Source organism: Protopterus annectens, chromosome 2.part0, assembly GCF_019279795.1.
Source record: "Protopterus annectens isolate FY-2018-M chromosome 2.part0, PAN1.0, whole genome shotgun sequence".
Lineage (NCBI taxonomy): Eukaryota > Metazoa > Chordata > Ceratodontiformes > Protopteridae > Protopterus > Protopterus annectens.
Window position 1 is genome coordinate 267,666,111 of NC_056728.1, and position 21,821 is coordinate 267,687,931.

General features: G+C 42.1%; 1 protein-coding gene across 9 annotated transcripts in view; it reads left to right on the forward strand.

The window, feature by feature from the left end:
* LOC122793060 (synuclein alpha interacting protein) overlaps nt 1–21,821 on the forward strand; it is a 2,145,219-nt gene that overhangs the window by 1,959,667 nt on the left and 163,731 nt on the right. For all 9 annotated transcript variants that reach the window (XM_044060745.1, XM_044060746.1, XM_044060744.1 and 6 more), the window contains one exon: nt 10,153–11,218. In XM_044060745.1, the coding sequence (XP_043916680.1) occupies nt 10,153–11,218 (1,066 nt within the window). The remainder of the gene's footprint in view (nt 1–10,152; nt 11,219–21,821) is intronic.

Genomic DNA, 21,821 nt, shown 5'->3' on the forward strand with positions numbered 1-21,821 from the left:
TTTCATGCGTTGCACTTTCAGCCCCCCACATTCGGGGGAGGTGGGGGCGAAACCCCCCACACATAAATTGGTTATATGTTGTCTTCTGGAATAATTTATTCATTACACTTGTAAGTATCCATCTATATGCTTTAAAATATTTACAATATGTGGGGGGTTATGCCCCCCACACCCCCCTTACTTTATATACTAACTCCAGGATCACACAACAGTGGGGAAAAGGCCATATATACCTTTCAACTAAATGAGTTTCAGTGAAATGGGTTTTCAGTGAAGTGAGCTTTCAGTGAAGTGAGCTTTCAGTGAATATGTGTCAATGATTTAAGCTTCAATTAAATGAGTTTTCAATGAAATGATATAGACCCCACAAATCTATGTCATCCTCTTTACCCTTGGGGCCATATATTGGGTAAAATTGGGTTATATAGGCTAGGCTTGTAAGGGTTGTTAAGCCATTAGCTTAGTAATCCCCAACCTAAGAACAACACATCACTCAAATTATTACATTGCTGCACTTTCTAAGAATAACAGTAAACTACATTAAATCCTTTCTGACTCCCTTAGCAACCATATATTTCCTAGGGACTTTCATAGGTTTGGTGATAATATGCCTTTTTAACTCTGGACAAGAGATCAGCTGTCCTATTATAGTTCTGTCAGCAGCAAGCCATCACACCAAGATAGATGGTCATCGTGTTTCACTGTTGCAGTCCTTACAAAATGGGTTATCCAGCTCCCGGTAGCCCACAGTCGGCCAGAATACCAAAGTCCTTGGTATATGATGTTGGCTGCCTTTGGTTTAGGCCTGACATCAGGTACAAAAGAAGGCAGCCGACGCTATTTCCTCAGTCCTTCTTGCCACGAAGCCCGAAGCAGACGCATTTTGCATGAGTGCCGGTCAGCCGAGTACCTTCTTTTTGTATTCCGACTGCTTAGTTGAAGACATCCTCAGATAAGTACCCTGTTGGGGACCCTCTTTTCTTCCTTTAACGAATGTCAGAGAAAGTTAATAACTGTCTTGCCTGTGGAAAACAGATTCCACACAGTGATTTTCACTCCTATTGTATTACTTGTTTGGACCTTGAGCACAGCGTCCCTAATTGTGTTCTCTGTGCTTCTTTCAACCCGCATACCATACGCCGTAGAGCTAAGATCTTGTTCAAGCATTTCAGAGTTTGGCCTAAGTTCGTCAGTATGGCGTCTTCTAGTCTCCCGACTTCAGATGTTCCTAAGATGCGCAAGGATAAGGACCACGACAGGCTTCAGGTCAAATTAGCCAACGACGTCCCTGTTAAGTTGGTTGTCAGCCCAGCAGTAGTCAATGAGATGCTTTCTTTGCCCCTGCAGTCCATGGATGTTCAGCAGCAGGTTGCGGAGTCTATTTCTGAGTCCTCCATACCGCAGGCTTCCACTTCATCTTCTGACCCTCTGCCAGTCGCCACCTCTGATGGATCCGGAGCCGCTAAGCAAGCGTCAGCTTCTGAGGCCTCTTGTCTCTGCCTGGAGAGCAGATCCAGACCGATGACTTTGATTCAGACTTTTGCAGTGGCTAGACCTTTCGAGTCCCTCCGGCTTTCTAGCAGGCCATCCTGCCAAAAATCTACTCCTAATTCTGTTCTTCCTGCTCCCAGAAAGCCTGACAGGTATTATAGAGTTCCTGATTCTCATCAATTCCTTTTCAAGAATCCTACTGCTGATCCAGAGATTATTTCTCATGGCCCTAAGGGTGTTAAAGCCACGGTTGCTAAAAATCCTGTTCCTTCTGACAGGGAATCTAGGGCCTTGAATAGATGGGACGGTTTATACTTCTTCCACCCTGGCTATTAGGTCAGTTATTTGTCTTTTTCATATGCTTAAGTATCAGCATACTTTGGAGGCTATTAAGGCTAAAATTGCTGGTGTTCCTTCCCTGATGGAGAGTAAGGACTTGCATGATTTATTGAATTCTGCCACTCTTGTCTCTAAACATTCTCTACACTGTGGTTTAGATGCTTTGGAGGCTTCTTGCAGGGCAGCAGCCACTGGTTCTGTCATTAGAAGACATGCCTGGCTCAGGGAACAGCCCCTTTCTGAACCTGTCACATCTAAATTACTGGATGTGCCTTTGCACAAGGACAATCATTTTGGTAGCAAAGCAGAAGAGGTGTTGAAAAAGTTGGAGGATAAGGCCACATCTATGAAAACTGTTAAGGACTTTCTGCAAGGTCAGCCTTCTCATTTTAGTAGACATTACCCTTCTAAGAATTGGACTTTTCCTGACCCTAGTAAACAGAATCGCATTAGGTCTAGGGGTTACAGGTCTTCTAGGAGACAGACTTCCACCCCTCAAAAGGCTAAGCACTGACAGGCTTCCTCTTCTAAATCGGGGAATTCTAAGAAAACTTCCCAAAGCAAGCATTCCCAATGACTCCGGCCTTCCCCTGCCTGCCTCTGCGGGCTCAGGGTTTCCTTTGGGGGGAAGGTTAGCCATGTTTGCCAATGTCTGGTTCACCATCACAGATGACAAATGGGTGCTCAAAATAGTATCCCAAGGCTACAAGTTCTCCTTTCTCACCTTCCCCGTCCACCAAGGATACCCAGATATCCTCCCAAATTCATGGCAGAAGCAGAAAAACAAGTTTCTTCTTTACTAAACCTGGGAGTAATAGAGCCAGTTCCTGCACTACAGATAGGCCAGGGTTTCTACTCAAGGCTTTTCCTGGTTCCCAAAAAAGGGTGCACCTGGCACCCTATTCTGTATTTGTCCATTCTAAACACTTTTCTGGTTATTCCCAAATTCAAAATGCTCACTCTTCAGCAGTTACTGCCAATGCTGGCCAAGGATTCCTGGCTGGTGACTTTGAATCTCAAAGAAGCTTATCTGCACATCCCAATAAGGGAAAGCTGCAGGCAGTTCCTTCGCTTCAGGGCAGGGAACAGGCACTTCCAGTTCTCTGCACTGCCCTTTGGCTTATCTAATGCTCCCAGAGTTTTTACCAAATGCCTGGCTCCAGTCATTGCTTTTTGCAGGCAAAGAAACAGTCAAATATACCCTTACTTGGATGATTGTCTTATTCAGGCAAACTCTCCAGAGCAACTTCTAAACGATTTGAACTTTGTAAAGAACCTTCTCACCTCTTTGGGCTACACCATCAACGAAAAGAAGTCAAAATTTGTACCCACCAGGGAGATTGTATTCCTGGGAGCGAGCCTGAACACAGCCGCCCAGATGGTATTCCTCCCTCAAGAAAAACAAATGGATCTTTTGAATTACTTCAAAAATTTGGCAAGCATGACCCAGCTCTCTGCAAGGCAATTCCTGCAAGCCCTGGGATTCATGGCTTCATGTATTCTGATGATTCCATATGCCAGACTGCATATGAGGAAAATACAATGGTACCTCAAAAACCTTTGGTGTCAACACACTCAGGATTTGGACTTGATACTTCCTCTGATTCACTGCCTGCAGATGGAGTTCCTTTGGTGGGTGACGGCCTGTGCACAGAACAAAGGCCTGCCTTTCTATCCACCTCCTGCCAGCCAGACTCTCACCACAGATGCCTCGGACTACGCTTGGGGAGCACATCTAGAGGGCAGATGCATTCAGGAGATTTGGAACTCTCAACAGGTTCATTTGCACATAAATCTGAAGGAACTGATGGCAGTCCAGCAGGCCTTAATGGCTTTCAAACATCTTCTCTCTCCTGGTACTCTTCTGGTCAGGACAGACAACACCACAATCATGTGGTACATCAACAAGCAGAGAGGGACACACTCTTACCCCCTGTGCAGACAAAGCATGATACTATGGTCCATAGCAGCTTCCATGGGCATTCATCTGACAGTTCAGTTTCTTCCAGGAAGGCTCAACACCTTGGCAAACCGGTTGAGCAGGCAGGTCCTGGATCCTCACGAGTGGAAACTAAACAAGACCATCTTCTATCGCATCATTCAGCATTGGGGCACTTCCCAGGTGGATCTCTTCTCATCTCCAACCAACCACCTTCTTCCAACCTTTTGCACCAGGGATCATCACGGCAAAGCCTGCAAGGTGGATGCTCTGTCCTTCCCCTGGACACAGCCCCCGATCTATGCATTCCCTCCTCTGCCTCTTCTTCCCAAAGTGCTGTTAAGGGACGAAAAACCAAGGGCCATCATCATAGCTCCAGACTGGCCCAGACAACATTGGTATCCACTACTTTGCAGTCTCTCTCATTCTCAGCCTTGGCATCATCCCCTGATACCAGATCTCTTGGTTCAGGAGGGGGGAAACATTCTGCATCCTCATCTTCAGACTCTGCAGTTGGCAGCTTGGCTCATAATTTAAACCTTTCCCAACAAGTGGTTGAGGTCCTTCGTGAGGCCAGGAAGTCTAGCACTAGGAAATCTTATGCAGATAAGTGGAAAAGATTCTCCATTTTGATGCAGACTATAGGGGAAGACCCTTCTCAACCTACTGTTCCTCTTATTCTTGACTATCTGGCAGGCTTGCTTAATGGTGGACTTTCCTTTTCTTCTATCAAAATCCATGCTTCAGCTGTTTCTGCGCATTGTTCCTTTGAGCATCCCATTGTTTCTCATCCCTTGATGAAACAGTTCCTCAGGGGAGCTAGCAATTTAAAGCCTCCCAGAAGGGCACCTACTCCTGCTTGGGATCTCAATTTTGTACTTGAGAAACTTACTCTGCCTCCTTTTGCACCAGCTGCCTCAGCAGACCTGAAGTTTTCTCCTGGAATACTGCCTTTCTTTTGGCTATTACTTCAGCTGGGAGAGTTTCTGAGCTGGAGGCCTTAATGGCATTAGAGCCTTTTATCATCTTCCATGTGGATCGGGTTTCTCTTCAAACTAATCCCTCCTTTATGCCTAAGGTGGTTTCTAGCCTAACTCTTAACCAGTCTATCCACCTGCCTACCTTCTTTCCTAATCCTCAGAATAAAGGGGAAAGGTTACTGCATTCCCTGGATGTGCATAGACAGCTTAGATTTTACCTGGACAGGACTAAATCTTTCGAAAGTCGGATCAGTTGTTGGTCAGTTTTGCTCCTGGAGCTCAGGGCAAAGCTATTTCTAAACAGACCATTTCTAAGTGGATTGCTCATTGTATTCACTTTTGTTACTTACAGCATGGCAAGGTTCCTCCTCAGAGTATTAGGACCCATTCTACTAGGGCAGCCTCTACCTCAGCAGCAGTGTACTTACTAGAGACATACTGGAAGCAGCTACATGGACTTCTGTCCACACTTTCACTAAACATTACAATTTACCCTTGTTTTCTAAGTCCAGGGCTGGCTTTGCCACTGCAGTGTTGCAGGGTATCCTTTCCAACCCTTAAACAGTGGATGTTCCTCCTCCCTTTTGTTTTTTTTTTCCTGGGCTTTGGGAATCAACCCATTTTGTAAGGACTGCAACAGTGAAACACAATGAACATAATACAGTTGTGTACACTTACCACAAATGTAGATGTTCGAGTGTATTTACTGTTGCAGTCCTGGTTTCCTCCCCTTCCATCCCCCCTTTTTTCCTAGGGCACAGACTGGATTTTATTTTCCTGGTCTAACCTTTTTTTGGGGGCTCCTGACAGTTAAGGTAAGAAAAACTGAGGAAATGGCATCGGCTGCCTTCTTTTGTACCTGACGTCCTGAAGTTAGGCCTAAACCAAAAGCAGTCGACGTCCTATACCAAGGACGTTGGTATTCTGGCCGACTGTGGTTGACTGGGAGCCGGATAACCCATTTTGTAAGGACTGCAATAGTGACTACACTCAAACATGTACATTTATGGTAAGCGTACACAACTGTACTTTTCTGAGAGCAAAATGTGTTTTTGCATTCTCCTGGTTTCTTAATCAGCATTGCTTATGAGTGGCATTTTAGAACTATCTGTAACCAATCTACAGATTCTGTGGATATGATGACTCCTATAACATGGGACGTATAGATGGAATACCTGAGGCAGAAGATGTGGGCAATCTATCCTTAGGACATTACCTCCACCATCCAAATGGTAGATGACCTAAACAAAGTTACATCTTTTCACATTTGTGAAGGATGTGAAGGCAGTATACAGTTTGACAGCAACCTTCCAGAGCATCTTGGAGTCAAGACACCTGCACGTCTACACAGATTACACTGTTGTGATCTGCTTTTTAAACAAGCAAAGGGGAAACCAAATCTTCTGAATTTTTCAAAGAAGCAGCTGAGATTGGGAATGGTCTGTGAGGCACAATCTCCATATTTCAGCAACTTGTGAAACAGGCCTACAAAATTATCAGCTGTATTAAGCTGGAGAAGGACTTTGGTTCAGGAAAAGAAGCTGGATCAATGAATTTTTATCAAATTACACAATTATCTCAATAACTTATTAAAAATATTATGTTCCCTGATGCCTAAAGAGACAATTTGAAATATAGAAGTCTTCTCCTTTTACTGGAACTAAACCTTGATGTATGTCTGCCCTCCTTTTTCTTTAATCCAGAACATTATTTTCAAACAAGAGAAGGCAAGACCAGCATAATTTTGATAGCTACTTCCTAGAGTACACACCCTGATTTTCAATGCTTATGAACCTTGTCTCTCTTTTTTGTAATGATCATTGCTTATGCATGTGTCTTTCCTGGCCAGTAAGAGAGTAGAGTTTAATATCTCAAGCTCAAAACTTTGAGAATCTTGAGAATTGAAGATTTTCTTTAAAAGTACAATATTTTTTTTAATTAGCCGAAAGATCTAATTTTAGAAAATCTTACATATAGAAATATAAGGGTGTCATTTAATAGACTGTGACATGATTCATATACTTTGCACTGTCCCGTGTCATGATTTCTGAAGGATTTAAACTATTTATTTGATTGGAATTTGGCTCATCTGTTAACTAAGGCTCATGTTTCTGCAGAATGTGTCTGTCTGTCTGCCTGTTATTATTCCACTGACAGCAGCCAATGAGGTCAAGATTCTTCACTTAAAGCCCCCTTAAAGACATCTTCCCTCCCTGAGATTTGAACTTCATGGTGGAGAAGGAAACTTTACTTCCTTCTGTGCCAGCAGAGTCAGCAAAACTGAAATAACTTTCCTCAAAGGGACCATTTCTGGTTGTTGTTTATGGCAGAAGGATTTCAATTACAAACACTGATGTACAATCAGCTTTACTTCATATTCCTCAGCAAAAGGGTACCACTGAAAACAAATTTATCTTTCATGCCAAAAATAGTTTCTGCATTGACTTTCAATTAATTCATTCTTTTACCAGTATTGTTTGCCCTTTCAAAATAATGAATAGCTCTGCCAATTTTATTTGGATGTCAATAGACAGCTGAAATAATAAATAAGATGAGTGACTTTAGGGGAAAATTGCCAACTTTTTATAACTTTAAAAAGTGGAAACAAGGCCAACCTGTCAGTAAACAGACATTCTCTAAACTGTTGCTAGAATACATGGTCTTTTGCTGTGGTAAATACAATAAACCTCTTCAAAGCTCAGTGAGACCTCATTCCACAAGGGGAATAGCAATGTCAGCAGCAGATTTCAGAAATATGTTTACACAGTATGTTTTAGAAGCAGCAATATAGCCTACTGTCCATGCATTCACAAACCAATTTAAATTGGACTCGAGTCCAAGGGTGGGATAATTTTGGTATGGCTGTGCTTCAGGGAATCCTGTAACTGTCCTCCTCCCTGTAATGATATAGCTTGAGAATCTACCTTGATGCTATGCTTTTCAGTTAGAGACCCAAGGAAAACTGTGCAGTTCTGTGTAAGTATACTAACCTTAACTGTGGTTCTCCAGAGAGTAATCACTGTTACAGTAGAGCTACCCTCCCCTATTTCCCATAGAAAAGCTGTAAATACATTTCTTCTTTTTTATGGTACTATGACACAGTTATTAATTTTTGTAATTCATAGGGCATAGTTATTACAGTGAGAAATAAAAAAATAACCTTTGCTGTGGTGAGTCTAGTACATAGCAAATTAGCTGTAAGTAGCTTGGTGTATTAAGGTTCCTATATATAAAGCTTGATGACAGTGGGCTCATGTTGTCCCAGAGTCCCTGTGAAGATTATCTCTGGTCTTGTGAAACCTCCAGAGAACTTTGAAAGCTATTGCATACTTTGAAGTACTATACAAAAAAAAAAACAAATGTGTGTCAGTGCAAACTGTCAAACAGCTTTTAAAGCTGTTCATAGGTTCATAGGTGTGTACTAGGCTAACAGCCCTGGAGCCTATATAAGCCTAGCCCAAGAAGATTCCCTGGTTGATAAGAACTGCACTTTTTTTCTGGGCACCATTTTTGTAACAGCGTGAAGGGTCTGACAGTTTTTAAAGCTGTTTGAGACGTCATGCTTCCACACTTTTATGAGAAACTTGTAGTACAGAGGAGTAGATTTTAATACTCCATGTATTACAAAGAATTATGATCAGGTCACTGATCATAACTCTTTGTTAATGTGTTCTTGAAATGGATTTCGAGATTCACCTCTCAAGCTGCGCTCTTGAGTTGAGTTTTTTTTAATTCATTTCTCCAACAAATTAACAACCTTATCATGACTGGTGACCTGATCATAATCCTATGTGTATAACTGCATTTATAGGGCATGGAGAACCATGATTATTGTCTGAAATTAGGAAAAAGATAAACTTCTTAAACTTCTTTAGCATGAGACCCAATCTTAAGAGTGCTTAAGGATGCTTAACAAAGGCTTGTTAAGGACACCCAAGATCTGTTAAGATCAGGGCTCGAGTTGGGGACTGAAAGCAGACAGTGATGGCTGGCAAATAACAGTGGCAGAAGGAACAAAAGCTTTTAAAAGCTGTTAGAACTTCACTCTGCCACATTTACAAATGGAAAGTGGGGTATTGTGAAGTGGCTAACAACTTTTAAAGCTGTTAGTTCTTGTATTTCATTTCTGCCTGCTGTCCATACCTCTCAACTGCCCCTAATTTTGCAGAATACCTCTAATTTTGCCTTGTATTTTTGCCCTAATCCTCGTAATTTTTTTCTGGTAAATCACTGAGAATTGCAGCCAGTCAGTATTGCCTGACATTAGAGTTAAATACTTCCTATTGTTCTGAAAATTCATGTGGAAGCAAAACCAGCTGAGAGCAGTATGTAAAAAATTGTACCTGATTTTGATCCTTTGCCCCACCCATTATTTTTGGATTTGAGAGGTATGCTACTGTCTAACTGTTCGCTATGTGCTTTAACTGCTTTCAAAGCTGGAAAAGCACTTTGCAGTCATGCACTGTCTTTCATACATTCATTCATTCATTCATTCATTCATTCATTCATTCTTTCTTTTTTTTTTTTTTTGTAATTGTTGGTACATGAAGGAGATGTTGGTACATGAAGGAGATGAAGCTCTATGCGCTACAGAGAATTATGATCATGTCTCACTAATCATAACCTTTTATTATGCTTTCTCAACATAGATGCCAAGATTCACGTCTCTCGCTTTGTTGTTGGAGTGAACTTCTTGGCATCTATGTGTCAAACACTTGAGAATTTGATCGAAGATGTGATAATTCACTGTATTATTAATAAAGGAATAGCCTGCTACCTAGGTTCAAGTCCAGGCTGGAAAACAGAACTTGTCCCCTTCCCTGTCAGTATATGTTTCATGGACATTCACATTGTATTTGTTTGATATGAATATGAAGGAAGGGACATAGTATACACTGCAGTACAGGCACTGTGCATTACTGCACTGTATTAGTAGTGATATACTCTAAGGTACCAAGCCCCCCCCCCCAATTGTGATTGCCTTGGTAATGCTTCTGGTAATGCATGTAAAATATTATCTCAAGTGTTTTCAGTTCAGGAAACAAAAACAAATTATTTACCTCTTATGTGGCACTTGTTTTTCTATTTTCTGAGTTACATTGCATTTTAGATTTTCAGATCATCCATGCAGGTCTGCTGTTATTCCAGTGCAGTTTTCTTGAGATGTACAACAAATCATGATGTAAAGAAATTGCTAATATTTGAAAATGCATTGCGGCATTGCTAACTGGAAATGTGTAGCACTTTCACATACTTAAATGGGGAGTCAAAGTGTTTGCATGATAGGTAGCACTGTAATGTTTTAATGTAGATTTTAGTGGAAGTACAAGGGGGATCCAAAATCATTTGTTTACTACATGCTCACTGGTGAAGATTTTTATTTCTTTTTTATGTTTTAACTAGTTCTCCTCTGTCACCTGGGTCCAGCAGGACTGAGATGAAGACGGCTGATGCAAATGATCTGAATTTACAGAAAGCTAAAATCACAGAGGCACTTCAGTGTGTCAGCAATGCGGGGCACGTTAATCGAAATTTGCTCAAGCAGAAAAATGAAGAGTCAGATAAAGTACTGCGACAGCTTTTGGGGAAGGAAATTTCAGAGACTGTCTGCAACCCAAACAGACTAACATTACCATTCAAAGAAGGACAACAGGAGAATGCTAATGTATCATCTAAAAATGTCATAAGGAGGATTCCTGCAGAGAAACGAGAACTTAAGTTAGCCAGACTGAAGCAGATTATGCAAAGATCTCTCAGTGAATCAGACTCAGACTGCCTTAATTCTGAGGATCAGAAGAACATTCAAGTTAAAAGAGTTGATAAACCAAGACCACTGCCAATAGTGGAAAATGTTGAATGCACTGAAAGTTTAGAGCTCATGATCAAAAAACACACATCTGCAACTGGACGCAAGTTCCCTTTTGGAATTCGTTCTTCTAAGTCCTGTGATGAACATAGTCCCTCTCCTACATCTGAAAGCAGTGATCCAGATTATGAATCCCAGTACCAGGCTAGCAGTCCTCAAAACAATTCATCTGGAGCAGTTTCGCCCAGTGATAGCTCCAGCACACAAAAAGTTACCACCAGCCCCAAAAGTGCCCTAAAGTCTCCTTCTTCCAAACGTAAAGCATCCCAAAACTTGAAACTCCGTGTGACCTTTGAAGAACCTGTTTCCCAGCCTGAACAAGCAGAGCTTGAACTGGAGTATTGCAAAGACAAGGGAAGTGACAGAGCAATCCCTCAAGGTTTTGCTCCCACTGAAGGGATGGAACAAGGCAAGCGTCCCTTTGGAACTTTCAGGTCAATAATGGAAACTTTAAGTGGTAACCAGAACAACAACAACAGCAGCAGCCTTCACAATGTCAATGTAGTCAAGACTGCGACCTCATTTCCTGTGAGTTCTGTGGGAAGAAAAGCTGAGGAAGTAAAGGAATGTCCAGTCACCCCCACTAAAGTAAAGAATAAGACAGTGAGTGCAGTGTAAAAATTAAACATGTTTGTGAAGTCAGTCATGTTACTGTGGTAATAGCTGATGTTTCAGCAGAAAATGGGCTTATGTGTGAATGAATCTGCAACATTAACTCATTAACTTGTGCCCATCAGATTTTCTCCACACATGAGTCCTTTAACTCCCTTTTTAAAGGCTACTGCTTGTTACTGTTAAAATACAGTCTTCTGACTGACAGTTTCACTTTGTTTTACAGTAAAAGAATATGGTCGGAAAATTACAGATTCTAGGTTAGTTAGGAACAAGCTTGGAAATAAATAATGCCCTGTAGCTTTTGTGGTAGTCAGAAAAGAACATCCTGTAACACTGGCTTGTCCCAGTGTGTTTCATGAGTTGTAATGGGATTCTTCAGCATGTGGAGGGTGATGTTTTTTTCCCAGTCTCATAGACTTACCTGCTACCCACTTGTAAGGATGCAGTATTTTATAACTTACCTATTTTTCCCTGAGGTTACAAGTGGATATGGTATGTATAAAAATGAAGATGTAAATGTTTACTTCGTATTCTCTGGTAAACACATAGCGTCACTACTAAACTTTGTGTTGCTTTACTCATAGCAGTAAAATAACTCTCAACATTTCTTATGCAGTTGAAGTTTAATATTATGTACATAAAGATCTTAAAACAGATATGCAGAAAACATGTATTTAAACAGCTAGTTTTCAGTATCAGTTAATAAAATATGGGCTGCAGTTTTAATTAATACACGTGTTTCTGCTGTGTTATATAGACATTTTACTTTATTTTAATTTATTTTTGCACTGTTTCTCAGTTCTCCAAATCTGACTTAAAAAAAATCACTTTCTTGAAACGCAGGAAATGATTTAATGATTGTCAGCATTCCAAGCCGCAATTTGTGAATTTAATATTTCAAAATGTGTATTGTGATTTTTCATAACTTGAAACTAAATCTTGCTTGCTTCTCTTCTCTGCCATTCCATGGTTTGCAGTCTGCTGCCTTTGTCACAGTATAAAAGAAAAAAACATTTAAAGCAGTTTTACAAAGAAAAATGACAGTTTATATCCTTGCTGCTTCCATAATGTCAGGATATGTGACAGGTGGTACATTGTACATAAATTAAATCTTTTGGTAGTTAAGTTTAAGAGAAAAAATGCAATTGTAGCAAGAAAAGGGAAGAAAATAAAAGAAGGAATGAACGTCAAAAAAGACAGGAACCCACCAACTTTGTAAATTATTCTATGAGCTTTATCTTTATCATGTAAGTATATTACAGCCATTACATCTATAAAGATTTGATTTAAGAGACCTCTGAAATGAAGCCTTAGTTTCATAATTCCGTACTTGGGAAGGTAGTTGATTCCAAAGAACTTGTGCCAAGTAAGTAAATTAATGGCTGCCCAAGGTTTCAAGCCATGTCTGAGAAGAACAACTAACATCTTCACAACTGATAATTTGAGGTATCTAGTCAGGACGTACAGCAAAGAAGGCATGAGAGGTCACAAGCAAGAGCTGAAAGCTCAACCTTGCTGTGGCAGTTAGCCTTTGCAGATCCCATACAGCAGTGGTAACATGATTGGACTATGAGGTACTAATTAAAACCACAAGTGCATAACTCTGCACTTACTGCAGCTGGACAGTCATTTTCTGAAAGTCCAAAGTAAAGCATCAAATTGAGACAGGAGGGTATAAGGGCATCTGCCATTTTTGCAGGGTCTAAATATGGATTAAGGTACTTTAGCTGGGTAATATTTTTAAGATGATAATAAGATGATCTAATAACGGTAGACAACTTTGCTGGAGAGTAATACTAATAATACCATGTTACTGGTATTACTTGTACTGCAGGGGATTCTGCATAGATGCACTTGTGTGCTTTCTGCATTGATGTGTCATACACACACTGTACACAACAAGGAAGGGTGGGTAGATAAGGTAACACCTAACTAAAATATGGTGGAACTGCCTGCCATTTGACCATCTCTTCTGATAGGTTCTCCAGATCCTGGTATTCAGGAGGTTTCCCCTTCTAGTGTAGCGTTATGTTACAATGTCACTCACAAAAGAGCAGGACAAAACTGATTAACTTGGCCAGCAGGGCAAGTAGGCCTGAAAGTTACTGACAATGGAACAACAGATATGTAGTGAGTTCTTCTATAATGCAATTATGCTATTGTAAAAAAAACATAGGATTCAAAGCAAAAAAAAAAAAAAAAAACAGCTGAAGCAGACAACATATTATATAAAGAACAGTGTTATACGTGTGTATGAATCGTACAACAAAGCAATACACAGATTAGTAATTTCTTTTCATGCTTTTAGCATTTCTAAGTATATTTTGTTCTGAAGACTGTGATATACCTGTGCAAAATGAGGATTACTTTGTACACAAAGAATTATCAACCATGAAGTAGTCCTCTGGGAGTGAAGCTAAACTAAGAAAGTGGCAGAGTAATCATTGTACCGAGGACTATAACCAGATATGTGTATCATAGTACCGAGGACTATAACCAGATATGTGTATCACAGTACCGAGGACTTTAACCATATATGCATATCACAGTACCAAGGACTATAACCATATATGCATATCACAGTACCGAGGACAATAACCAGATATGTACGTCACAGTACCGAGGACTTTAACTGGGCATGCATATCACAGTACCGAGGACTTTAACTGCACATGCATATCACAGTACTGAGGACTATAACCAGAAATGCATATCACAGTACCGAGGACTATAACCATGTATGCAATCATATTACTGAGAACTATAACCATACAGTATATTCATATCATAGTTCAGAGGACTGTAAACATGTATGCATGTCGCAGTACTGAGGACAATAACCATATATGTTCATAGGTTCATAGGTTCATACTAGGCTATCTGCCCTAGGGCATTTATAAGCCTAGCCAGAATGTGTTTGGCTTTCGCCACCCATTTTAAATTTATTTTGCTATGCCCTTTTTCGAGGTTAGTATACTGTGCCTCTGTCTAACAGTGACACAGAAGTGATACCCGGGGTAAACCTACGATCTCCCATCCACTCATCAAGATTCCTCTTGAAGAGAGTCAACGAGGGACTCTGCCTAACCTGGACTGGGATTTTATTCCAGAGTGAAGGGAGCCTCTGGGTTATGAATCTGTCCTTCCAGCATGTCCTATTTATTTCAGTGCTGAGGTTCAAGTCTCTTGAGCGCGTAGCTCAATGGTATTTGGATTTTCTGAGGTGCAGCATGTCCATTAATTCCGGGTTGGACATGGCTTTATACGTCAGGCACACATCGCCTCTGAACAGGCGGTATGCCACTGAGTAGAGCTGGAGTTTCTTTAACCGGGCAGCATATGGCATCTGTTTGAGCCCTTTGATCCTCTTGGTGAGGTACTTTTGGGGTCTTTCCAGTTGCTGCAGGTGTCTGGTAAGGTACATCCCAAAAGGGGCATTGTACTCAATTATGGGCCTGATGAGGGATGAGTAAAGAGGCACGATGACCTCCCCTGATCTAGATGTGAATCCCTTCATGATTAGGTGGGCTATATAAAATGTTTTTCTAACCACTTTGGCCATGTGGTTGTCAAATGAGAGATTGCTATCAACTTGGGTCCCCAGGTCCCTAATTACTTCTTCTGTACTTAATGGATTACCACCTATGTGGTAATTTGTGGGCACTTTGTTTTTGCCAAAGGGGATGACTATACACTTTTTGGCATTTAGCTTGAGGCCATGGCTATGGCACCAGTTGTCTGTTTCTATGAGGCCCTTTTGGAGGATGCTTATGTCAGCTGGAGAGTCGATTATGGCGCCCAGTTTGCAGTCATCTGTGAACTTGGTCAGCCACAGTCCTTCTGTGTTGGCCTGTACCTCCGAGAAATATATACCAAACAAGAGAGGTCCCAGGACTGAGCTTTGTGGGACACCACTTGTAACTGGTTTGGAGTCTGACATGGCTCCAGCAATTCTAACCATGTGGGTTCTGTCCTTGAGCCAGTTTGCAATCCATCTAGTGACATAGGGGTGAGCTTATCTATAATGTCCGAGTGGAGTATTGTATCGAAGGCTTTTGTGAGGTCCAGGTAGGCCGTGTGGACCACCTCCCCCTCGTCAATGGCCTTGGTGACTGTTTCAAAGAAATCAACCAGGTTTAAGAGGCAGGATCTGCCCTTAACAAAGCCGAACTGGGTAGGATCCAGTGTCTGTAGGTCCCCAATATCTTTATTTATGAGGTCCATGATGATCCTTTCCATAGCTTTGCAGACCAAGCTAGTCAGGCTTATGGGGCGATAGTTTCCAGGATCCGTTGAGGCACCACCTTTATGGAGAGGGACCCCTGTTGCTGTACGCCACTCTTTGGGCACATATCCTGTAGTAAGGCTGAGATTGAACAGTAGTTTTATGTTTGGGTTTAGCTCTTCTTGGAGTTCATGTAGGACGCAGCCCGGGACACCGTCTGGTCCCATTGATGCTGTGTTTTTTGCTTTGGAGAGGGCGGCTCTTACCTGAGCATCTGAGATGTCAGGAGGGGGCAGCAGTCTGCTGGGATAGATATTTGCCCTTTTGGTGTCAGCTAGGATCTTGGCAATGTCTGTGGGTTCAGTGTATTTTTTGTCATTTTGGACTAATTCTGAGCATATCTGGGAATTACTACCCAGGTTACTAACATAACTAAAGAAAGCCTTGTGATTATCCTTAGTGTCCTGTGCAATTTTTCTCTCGAAGCTGGCCTTAGACAATTTTATGAGTGCCCATAGTTTTTTGCTAATACTGATCAGTGATGCCTTCCCTTTTTGGGATTTTGCTCTATCATTTAGTAGCTTCCTCCTTCTATTGTATAGTTTGTTTATGGCTGGGGTCCACCAGACAGGACGTCTGCCTTTGGAGGATTGGGTCTTGGTTTTATTTGGGATCGCATGATCCATGCATTCCTGAAGGTGTTCATAGAATGCGTTTATAAAGGATTCTGTGGTCTGGGCCGTATTTTCCACAGGCCTGGGGGCTTTGAAGGATTCCACCTTGGTTTTGAGGAGTGTAAAATTTGCTTTAGAGAAGTTTTTCACTGTGGTTTTCTGGGCAGGAGGTGGGGTCGGGATGTGAATATCCAGTGAGATTAGTTTATGGTCTGATCTTACAAGTGAGGGATACACTTCTGGTCTGGAGCATAGAGTCCCCATGTTGGTGATGATCAGGTCCAGTATGTTTTCCCCTCTTGTGGGAGTGGTAACAAGTTGTTCCATAGCATAGTATGTATATCACATTACCCAGGATTATAACCATATATGCATATCACAGTACTGAGGACTATAAGCACTCTTCAAAATGGAGAACATCAACATTTGTGGTGCAACGGAGACCTGGTTTAAAGCAGCAGAAAGCACCCCTGCACTACCAGGCTATAACTTATTCCACACCTTTCAGCCCTAGAACATGGACTGAAGCTCCAAAGGCTGTGGTGTCTCCATATTCATGCATAATGCATCTCAGATACTTCAGGTACAACTAACATTGGGTAAGACAATGATTCTGCTATAGGTCCCCAACCATGTTCCAAGACTCTCACACCACGTTCCTAAGCACCCTGAAAACTGTTAGGGTCCAACCCAACACTCTCATACTAGGTGACTATAACTAACCCTCCATCAACTGGGAAAACTACTCATGCACCAATAGACTGGCCCAACACTTCCTGGAATTCATCAATTCCAGTGTCCTGGACCAGCTCATTCTTACCCCCACTAGAGGAAGCAACATCCTTGACCTGGATATTACTAACGTGGGCAACCGTTGCTCTACACCAATAGCCAATTCCTCCCTGGTTAGATCTGACCACAAACTAATCACCATGGAAATCCATATCTCATCCACACCCCCCCCCCCCCCCCCGCAAAGGTAACCATCATGAAAAACTTCCCCAAAGCTGACTTTGGGCTCCTAAAAACAGAGGTGGCTAACTTCATGGCACCTATGTCAATGGAAAATAGATGCATGACTGCCAAATCATACACCAATGCACTGTACGAGCACGTATATAAATGCATGGAACTAGCCATACCCAACAGAACCAAGACGCTCTCCTCCAAAAAAAGGAAGCCAGTCTGGTGGTCCCCTGCCATTAATAAACTCTACAACAGAAGGAAGAAACTGTTGCAGAAAAAGGTGAAGTTCCAAGACTGGAAAAACTCCCTCATTAGCCTCAAAAAAAATTGAGATCCCTCATCAAAACCTCTAAAACCAGCTATGAAGGCAGAATTGTGGCAGACACTAAAAACAACCACAAAGCCTTCTATAGTTATATCAAGCATCTCCACGGCAGTACCCAGGCTTGCTCTGAGTTACTGCACAATGGTACCTCCTATACTGAGCCAACAGATAGTGCCAACAATCTGGCTGACAGATTCAGTGCCAACTTTACCCCTCTCTCCCCCCAAAGGACCAATCAAAGTACCAGAGGAATGCCAGGCACCCAGAATTACTGCAGCACAGGTTAAAGCTGCATTGTCCAAGGCCAAGAGTACAGCTTCCATGGGAACCTACAGTATCCCTGGATGTGTTCTACATGAACTACAAAGTGAACTGGCACCACATCTGTGTGCCCTGTTCAATCACAACCTCACCCTCAGGCTTTGTCCCTACCGAAAGGTGCACTGCTACAGACATCCCTCTCCATAAAGGGAGAGCGACTACAAACCCTGGGAATTATCACCCCATTAGCCTGATGAGTCTGATATATAAGGCAATGGAGTGCATCATCATGGACCTAATTAACAAGGATATAGAGAATCTCCAAACTCTAGATCTCACACAGTTTGGTTTTGAGAAAGGTAGATCATGCCTGCTCAACCTGGTTGACTTCTTTGAGTCAGTCACCAGAGCTGTGGATGAGGGCAAGGCAGTTCATACAGCCTACCTCGATCTGGCCAAGGCCTTTGATACCATTCCCCACTCAGAAATTATTGATAAACTCACCAAACTAGGTATCAACCCCTATATCACTAGGTGGGTTGCAAATTGGCAACACAGGTATAACCCACAGTGTGAAAATAGCGGACTCCAAGTCAGACTGCTGACCAGTCACATGTGGTGTCCCACAGGTATCAGTCCTGGGTCCTCTCCTGTTTGGCATCTACTTCTCAGAAGTCCAGGCCAACAAGGAAGGTCTTTGGCTGACCAAGTTCACAAATGACTGCAAGCTGGGAGCCATTATTAACTCCCCAAGTGATGTAGACATCCTACAGAAAGGCCTCACTGAGACCACTGACTGGAGTCGAAACCATGCCTTAAGCTTAATGCCAAATAATGCATCATCTTCCCCTTTGGGAAAACCTTAGTTCCCACTAATTGCCACATCGATGGGAGCCCATTGAATACTGAAGGTGTTATAAGAGATCTGGGGACACAGGTTGACAGCAACCTCTCCTTCGACCACCACATTGCCACTGTGGTCAGAAAGTCCTTCTATGTGGCACATCTCATTACCAAGGGTTTTGCATCCAGGAAGAAAGAGGTCGTCATCTCTCTCTACTCTTCCCTCTTTAGCCAGTCATTGAGTATAATGCCCCATTTTGCATGTACCTTACTAGACACATGCAACAGCTGGAAAGGCCATAAAAGTACTTCAAGAAGAGGATCCTAGGCCTTAAATGCATGTTCTACACAGACAGACTCAAAAAACTCCAGCTACTCTCTGTCTCATATTGTCTACTAAGAGGCAATCTTTGCTTGACTTACAAAGCCATGTCTGACCCAGCTCTGTTAGAAATGCTACATCTAGAGAAATGCCAATCACTCAACACCACATGCTCCAGTGACCTCAACCTCATTACCACAATCAACAGAACATGCTGGAGGGACAGGCTCATAACCCAGAGACTGCCCGTGCTCTGGAAAAGACTTCCTATACATGTCAAGCAGAGCACCTCACTGGCCCTCTTCAAGAGAAATCTTGATGAGTGGATGGGAAATAGAAAGTTCACCCTGTGGATCACTCCAGTGGCTCTACTTGATAGAACCACTGGGAGCTAACGTCGAGCAGCACGATGCCAGGGCACTTCTATGGGCTAGGCTTATAAAGGTTCCAGGGCCATTAGCCTAGTACACACCTATGAGTCTATGAACCTATATGCATATCACAGTACTGAGGACTATAACCGTATATGCATATCACAGTACCGAGGACTGTAATTGTCTGTGCATAGCTTAGTACTGAGGACATTAACCATATATGCATATCACAGTACCCAGGACTATAACAATATATGACTATCATAGTACTGAGGACTATAACCAAATATGCATGTCACAGTACTGAGACCTATAACTATATATATATATATATATATTTATATATATATATATATATATATATATATATATATATATATATATATACGCACATCACAGTACCAAGGACTATAATTATATATGTCAGTCACACTACTGAGTATTATAACCAGGCACGTATATCACAGTACCGAGGACTGTAACTGTATATGCATATCACAGTACAGAGGACTATAACCATATATGCATATCACATAGCCAGATGTTCTTCGTGTTTCACTGTTGCAGTCATTACATTTGGGTAATCTGCTGGGAGGTTGCCCTCAGTCGGCCTGAATATCAAAGTCTTGGGTCCTGTGCTGGTTGCTGTCTCCTCTTCTATGACATCAAGTCATCAGGGGTATACAATATGCAGCCAATGCCATTTTATTCAGTCTCTCTTGCTGAGCGGTGCCTGAAGCAGAAGCAGTTCACAAGTGCCGGTATGCCGACATCTGAAATTTTCACATTCGAATTTTAGAACTGAAGTCTTCAGTTAAAGCTAAGTACCCCGTTGAGGAACTTTTTCTTGCTCCTTACCGATGTCAGTAAAAGTTAATAATTGCATTACTTGTGGGAAGCAAATACCTCATAAGGATTTTCATTTGTACTGCATTCCTTGCCTAGGCCCAGATCATAATGTGCCTTGCTGTCGGTTTTTTGCTAGGTTTAACCAATGCACTTTTAAGCGTTGGAATATTTTTGCTTCAAAATATTTTGGATCCAGATTTAATTACCCTGAAATGTCATCAGACAGCAATCCGACTACCGGAGTTCACAAACAAACGCAAAGAAAAAGACAGAGACAGACCGTCAAGGTCCAAAACCGATGATGAAGCTTCTCCTAAGCCAGTCGCCGGTTCACTGGTACTCAGTGAGGTGCTTTCGCAGCCCCTGATACCCGCTACTTTTGAGTTGCAGGCCTCTACCGAGACCCATATGAAGTCCGATATGCTGTGAGATTCTCAGAGTATTGAACACGTGGATGTCTCTCCCTCGGATGGGTCCAGAGCCGCTGAGCAGGCACCAGCTTCTGAGGGTGTTTTCAGGCCTCAACATTTCTATATAAAACCGATGCCAGCTTCAAAAACAAAAACAACTTCTAAGTCTAAAATAACGATGCATGAGCCACGTGCTCAGGCCTCTGTGCCTAAAAAACAGATGATCAAAATGGCTGAGGACTTAATTACCTTGATCAGGGTCCCCCCCCCCCCAGCTAAGAGGCCTAGGCAAAACACTGATTATGAATTTTCAGATCAGGTTTCTATTTCTTCTGATTCCTCTTCTGATCAGGAATTTTCTATACCACCCTATGAGAACGCAGATGCAGAGGAATCCATCCCATCTGCATCTCCTCCTGAGGATTATTCTTTTGGAGAAACCCTGCATACTTTAAGGGAACATTTTCATTGGGAGAGTCAGGATTTCTCTGAATCAAAAAAGAGGCTTAGGGATTTCTTTCTTCTTCCTCAGCATAGGCCTTTGGCTATACCTCCTGTATTAGACATTATTGATGATGTGTTTTCGGAATCAAGCATGGCTCCTGATTCCCTACCTCCGGCTCCTAGTAAACCAGACAGATATTACAGTGTTTCTGACTCCCACAAGTTTTTATTCAAAAATCCTGCTGCTGATCCTGAAACTATCTCACAGGGCCCCAAAGGTGTAAAGGCCTCTACAGCCAAAAATCCTACCCCCTCTGATAGAGATTCCAGGACGCTGGATAGATGGGGAAAGAAGGTTTATACGTCTGCAACCTTGGCAATTAGGGCCTTAAACTGCCAGTTACATATGCTTAAATATCAACAGCATGTTATGGGCTTATTGAAACAGAAAATGATGTTTTTTTCTGATTGTGTGGAGAATAAAGAATTACAGGAATTATTGCATGCAGCAGAACAGGTTGGAAAGCATACTTTGCAATGTGGTTTTGATTCCTTGGAGGCCTCTTGCAGGGCTGCAGTTACTGGATCTGTGATTAGAAGGCATGTCTGGCTCAAGGAGCAAAATCTGCCTGATCATGTTAAAGCTAAATTGTTAGATGCACCTTTACAGCATGATACTCTGTTTGGTAATAAGGCGGAAGAGGTTTTAAAGAAAATGGAAGACAAAGCTAAATCTATGCAAACTGTAAAAGATTTCTTACAAGTGCAGCCACCCAGATTTAGTAGGCACTGGCCCACTAAAAATTGGTCCTTTCCTGTGTCCAACAGAGCCTCACAAGGCAAACCCAGGTGCTCAAAAGGCTCTAGATACCAATCACAGGGTTCTTACAGGTCAAAG